Genomic DNA, 4,633 nt, shown 5'->3' with positions numbered 1-4,633 from the left:
AAAAATTTTATCTTGACCTCATAAACTGCGTTTCAAGTTCAATTTGCTGCTAAAAACACTGTTCCTGCAATTTTTGAGGTTCCAGCCCATGCCACTGCCCCATTTGGAGGTCCGTCGCAGCCATTTGGTGGGTGCCCGAGGCTTACTGCCGCATTTGGCGGGCCACAGCAGGTTTTTGGTGGGCCCCCGCGGGTACTGTTCCTGCTCCAGATATTTTTTTTTCAACGGGCCATATCTCACTCATTTTAACTCCGAATTGGTCCGTTCTTGAGTCTAAACTGACCGTGTCAAAATAAGCTTTCCAATGGTACCAATTAGAGCTTTAGATTTCATTTTTAGCTCAAGTTATTCATATTTTAGTGAAGTAGTATCAGGATTTGGTTCGAACCGGGATAGGGTTTTCCTTCCTTTGACTTCTGGACTTGATATCTTTTCCGTCCGGACTCCGAACCAGGTGATTCTTGAGTCTAACTTTATTATTTTTTTGTTGTCTTTCCAATGGTACTAGTTTCAGTTTCATAATTTTCTCATAACTCAAGATATCCTTGTTTTAGTGAGAGGGTGTCGGATTTGTTTTGAACCGGGATAGGGTTCATCTGGGATTTCTCTTCCTTTGGCTTTGGGACTTCATGTGAAGTTACCAAAGGGTGTTTTAGGATATTTTAGATCTAATTTGACTTGTTGAAAGTTAAATTCCTTCCTTTTAGGATAAAATGACCATTTTACCCCTGGCTCTTCTCTTGTATGGTTTTGATGCCCTTCTCATCATTTTGTTTCCGTTGAGTCTTGAAACTCTTTGAGAGTCCATTCTTGTACTCTAGGGATGACGTACATCTCTAAGGATTTGTCTTTGTTTTGCTTCTGCACTTTATTCATTTGAATTCCATGGCTTCATAGGGAGTCATCGTGGTGCCTAGGGATGGCGTACATCTCTTGAGGCCATTTTGCTTCTTTTGCTTCCGCATCTTGAACCCGGTTCGGGTCATCACAGAACACATTGTGTGGAAAAATCCAAGGTCGTTACAAATCAAGTGAAGTAATTAATTTATTTTAATCATTAAAAAAATAATAATTTCTATTCCAAAATTCTCAGAACAAATTTTCGTCGCCAAATATGTTTTGTTCTCCTTTCAGAACACTACACCACACAATACTTATTCTGTTCTAGGCTAGAGCATTACACTACACCACACAACACTTCCCAAACGGGCCCTAAGCAAGCGGTCCAATTAAGTTTTACCTTTATTAAAAAAATTTCACAAGCGGTTCAACAACAATCCTGAAGGGATACTCAATTATTTGTCCTTGTCTTAATTTACCTATAGCTATCAATAGTAAAAAAAATAAAAATTAAAAAATTAAAAAACGTTATTATATATTACTAAATATTAATATTAAATAAAAGTGATTTAGTAAATAAATAAATAAATAAAAGATTATTGTTAGTTGTGCATGTTAGAATCATACCACTCCAAAACAGTTTTAGATACATAAAGTCAAATTGATTTATTAGAAAATATATGGCTACTTTTTAGAATTGAATACAAACTGCTATTAATTAAAGGGAATATTATGATTCATAAACTTCTATCTCATAAAATAGCAAAATAAAATAGCAAAACACAATATTCAAAATCCGTGAGAGCTTGCGCTCCATACGTGAACCAATTAGGAAACATAAAACCTAATTAATTTAGGATTTGCCTGTAAGATATGTGAACCAATTAGGAAACATAAAACCTAATTAATTTAGGATTTGCCTGTAAGATATGTGAACCAATTAGGTAACGTAGCAAACATATTTTTTGTAAATAAAAAGCCCTGGGATCTTGCGCTCCTTGCGCACAAAGCTTTCGTCGGTTGTCTCCGCCTCTCTCTAGATTTTTCTCTCTAATATATATAATTGTCTGCGAAAGATGTCTGCGAGCGAGCTTGCTTGTACCTATGCTTCTCTGATCCTTCATGATGACGGCCTCTCAATCACTGTAAGTCTCGATATTATCTCTACTGATCTGTTAGCCGGTTTCATCTACAATTTATTTATTTATTTTTGTGCTGCTTTTCTATTTTTTTATTTTTATTTTGATACATAAACATGTATGTATGTTTGGAATATTTTAATAAAAATAATAAATATTCAATAGTATCAATTGTATCTAGTTATATTCAATATTATAGTTTATTTCTTTATATTAGATATTGGGTTCAATTTGGATGTGACAGGTTTAGGCTTAAATTATAAAAAGAAGCTTACAAAAAAAAAATTCATTATATGTATAAATCTTTATATATATATATATATATATTCAGCTGTTACATGCATTGGCAGGCCGAGAAGATTGCTACATTGGTAAAAGCAGCAAACGTGAAAGTGGAGTCGTACTGGCCAAGTCTCTTTGCAAAGCTTTTGGAGAAGAAGAATGTTGAAGACCTCATCATGAACGTTGGCTCTGGTGGAGGTGGTGCTGCCGCCGCCACAGTTGCTACTCCGGCAGGTGGTGCCGCTGCCGCCCCTGAGGCTCCCGCAGTTAAGGAGAAAAAGGTATACATAAATGTTTTACTTATCCTATTTACTTTAGTGATTGGTATTATCAATCAATTATAATTAATTTATTGGCCAATATTTTTTTTTCCCTCCCAATATTGCAGGAGGAAGCCATGGAAGAGAGCGATGATGAGATGATGTTCAGCTTGTTTGATTAGACTCCTTTCATTATGTTTAGTTCCTTCTTTTCCAAGAAAAGTTATATATAACCTTTTTTTTTTTTTTTTTTTTTGGTTTAGATCAAGGTTTTGTTTTATTCCTTGAGAGATTAAGATTAGTGGTTTTGTGTGTTGACATTATGGTACAGATTTTCTTAGAAGATTTGAACTTAAAATCAGCTTGGAATATATATATGTGTATATATTTTGTTTTCGTTTTCGTTTTTTTTTTTTTTTGTTTTTAGTTCAGTTTATTTTAGATATAGGGTTTTGAACAATAATCGCGTGATTCAATTTGTTGACCGTTATTAATATACATGGATTTCTCTTTTGGTTGGATTGATTATATATACCAACATGTTTGCTAGAAAGAAATTTAGCCTAAGACAATTAAGAATCTCAAAGGAGGTTATTTTATTTTTTAACGTGTTAATAAATTGAGTCTAGAAATATAGAAAAAAAAAAAGAAAAAAGAAAAAAGAAGATAATATAATTCTAGAATATCCCAATACCATACTCTCACATTTCTCAACCATTAAATGTGGTGATGAGACGATCCATCTAATAGATAATTTAATGATTGAAAGATTCGAGAATACGTTACACCTAGAATATTGTAAAAACCCTTTTACTTGGTTTCACCATGGTCCCTGGTGCTCATAAGTCATGATGATATACTACCACTAGACTTCATCCTTTGATGTCATGCAATTTTAGCTTTAGTGTTCTATTTACAAATTTATGCACGAATGTGAAAACTGATAAGAAATATTCTATATAGTAAATAAAACAAGTTTGGGCTTGTTTGGTTGGATTTTTTGTAGCCTCAAAACGGGCTTCTAATCCCAAAATGTCCAAATTTTTTTAAAAGAGACTTTAAAAAAGTCTCATGGTTTAGAAACCCAATTGACCAAAACTAATAAAACATATTTCCTAATCTACTTCTCGCAAGTTACATACTTTTTTAAGTAATAAATATAAAATCCCTATATTGTCCATTATTTAACCTATTTCCATTTCTGAATATCATTGTAAACTTTTATCTTTCTCTTTCTGTATCATCTTCTTTGTTTCATTCTCTACCAAAAAAATAATAATAATAATGCTGAGCAAAATTTCACAGAACTTTATTGAAAAAAATATTGTTGAAAAACGTATTAACAAAAGAAGAACAAAGAGATTGAGAAAGAACAAAGAGATTGAGGAGTTGCAGGAAAAATTACTATTGACTCCTATTTGACTTCAAAGTCTGAAGAGTCCCAAGATTTATGAATTCTTATCCAAAATTCAACCCCATATAGAATTCTAAATAACTTTTATTTCTCTAAAAAAAAAAAAAAAAAAAAACATATATATATATACACACACACAATATATATATATATATATATATATGTATATATAATTTTTTTTTTCTTTTTTGAAGGCTACCCGTTCCGCTGTTAAAGTGATTTATAGTTATAATTAAAAATAAAAATGGGATATTTTTGCTGCCATCTCTCTCTTTCATTTTTATTTTTCTTTCCTTTTTTTTCCCATCTCTTTCAACTTCTAGCATGTAAATTGAGTTGGGTTGAATTTGTATACCCAGATTTTCACTACGCCAATTAATCGTTGCTACATCATTGGCAATTTCACTCCATCACTTTAATTATGGTCCCCCTCCCCCCCCCCCCCCCTTCTTTGTACATTCTAATTCAACTCTTTATTCATGATTTATTAAGGATATAATTGTCAAGTTAAATTATGTTAATAGTTAAAAGAGCTTCAAAAAATTTATCCACCAAACAACTTTTTTGTTTTAAATTCTTTTCATCAAAATGCATTCTTTAAAGCTGATTTAGTGGAAGGAATTTTAGAAACTGAAAACTCCCCTGTGGAGGGAAAAATCCCCCTCCAATAAGAGTCATCCATGTCACCACAATAAAGA

General features: G+C 32.4%; 1 protein-coding gene across 2 annotated transcripts; it reads left to right on the top strand.

The window, feature by feature from the left end:
• The first annotated feature begins 1,885 nt into the window (after positions 1–1,885).
• On the top strand, positions 1,886–2,885 carry LOC132268622 (large ribosomal subunit protein P1-like). Of its 2 annotated transcripts, XM_059769447.1 has the most exons (4): positions 1,886–1,985; positions 2,330–2,467; positions 2,519–2,542; positions 2,650–2,885. In XM_059769447.1, exons 1-4 carry the CDS (start codon positions 1,917–1,919, stop codon positions 2,701–2,703), a joined length of 285 nt encoding a protein of 94 aa, XP_059625430.1. In that variant the 5' UTR covers positions 1,886–1,916; the 3' UTR covers positions 2,704–2,885. The 2 variants fall into 2 exon arrangements, with proteins under 2 accessions (XP_059625430.1, XP_059625429.1); XM_059769446.1 differs by having other exon boundaries at positions 2,330–2,542.
• The last annotated feature ends 1,748 nt before the right edge of the window (positions 2,886–4,633 follow it).

The sequence above is a fragment of the Cornus florida genome, unplaced genomic scaffold, assembly GCF_030987335.1.
Source record: "Cornus florida cultivar Cherokee Brave unplaced genomic scaffold, ASM3098733v1 CherokeeBrave_3.0.0_Hap2_Chr08, whole genome shotgun sequence".
NCBI classification, from domain to species: Eukaryota; Viridiplantae; Streptophyta; class Magnoliopsida; order Cornales; family Cornaceae; genus Cornus; species Cornus florida.
This window is presented reverse-complemented; position numbering and strand designations above follow the sequence as displayed.

What these genes read in the sequence shown, in the direction of transcription:
- LOC132268622 (XM_059769446.1), top strand. Translation starts at nt 1,917, where the DNA reads ATGTCTGCGAGCGAGCTTGCTTGTACCTATGCTTCTCTGATCCTTCAT. An exon ending in ATGACGGCCTCTCAATCACT is followed by an intron (nt 1,986 to 2,329) that starts GTAAGTCTCGAT and finishes ATGCATTGGCAG; the next exon opens with GCCGAGAAGATTGCTACATT. An exon ending in CCGCAGTTAAGGAGAAAAAG is followed by an intron (nt 2,543 to 2,649) that starts GTATACATAAAT and finishes CCAATATTGCAG; the next exon opens with GAGGAAGCCATGGAAGAGAG.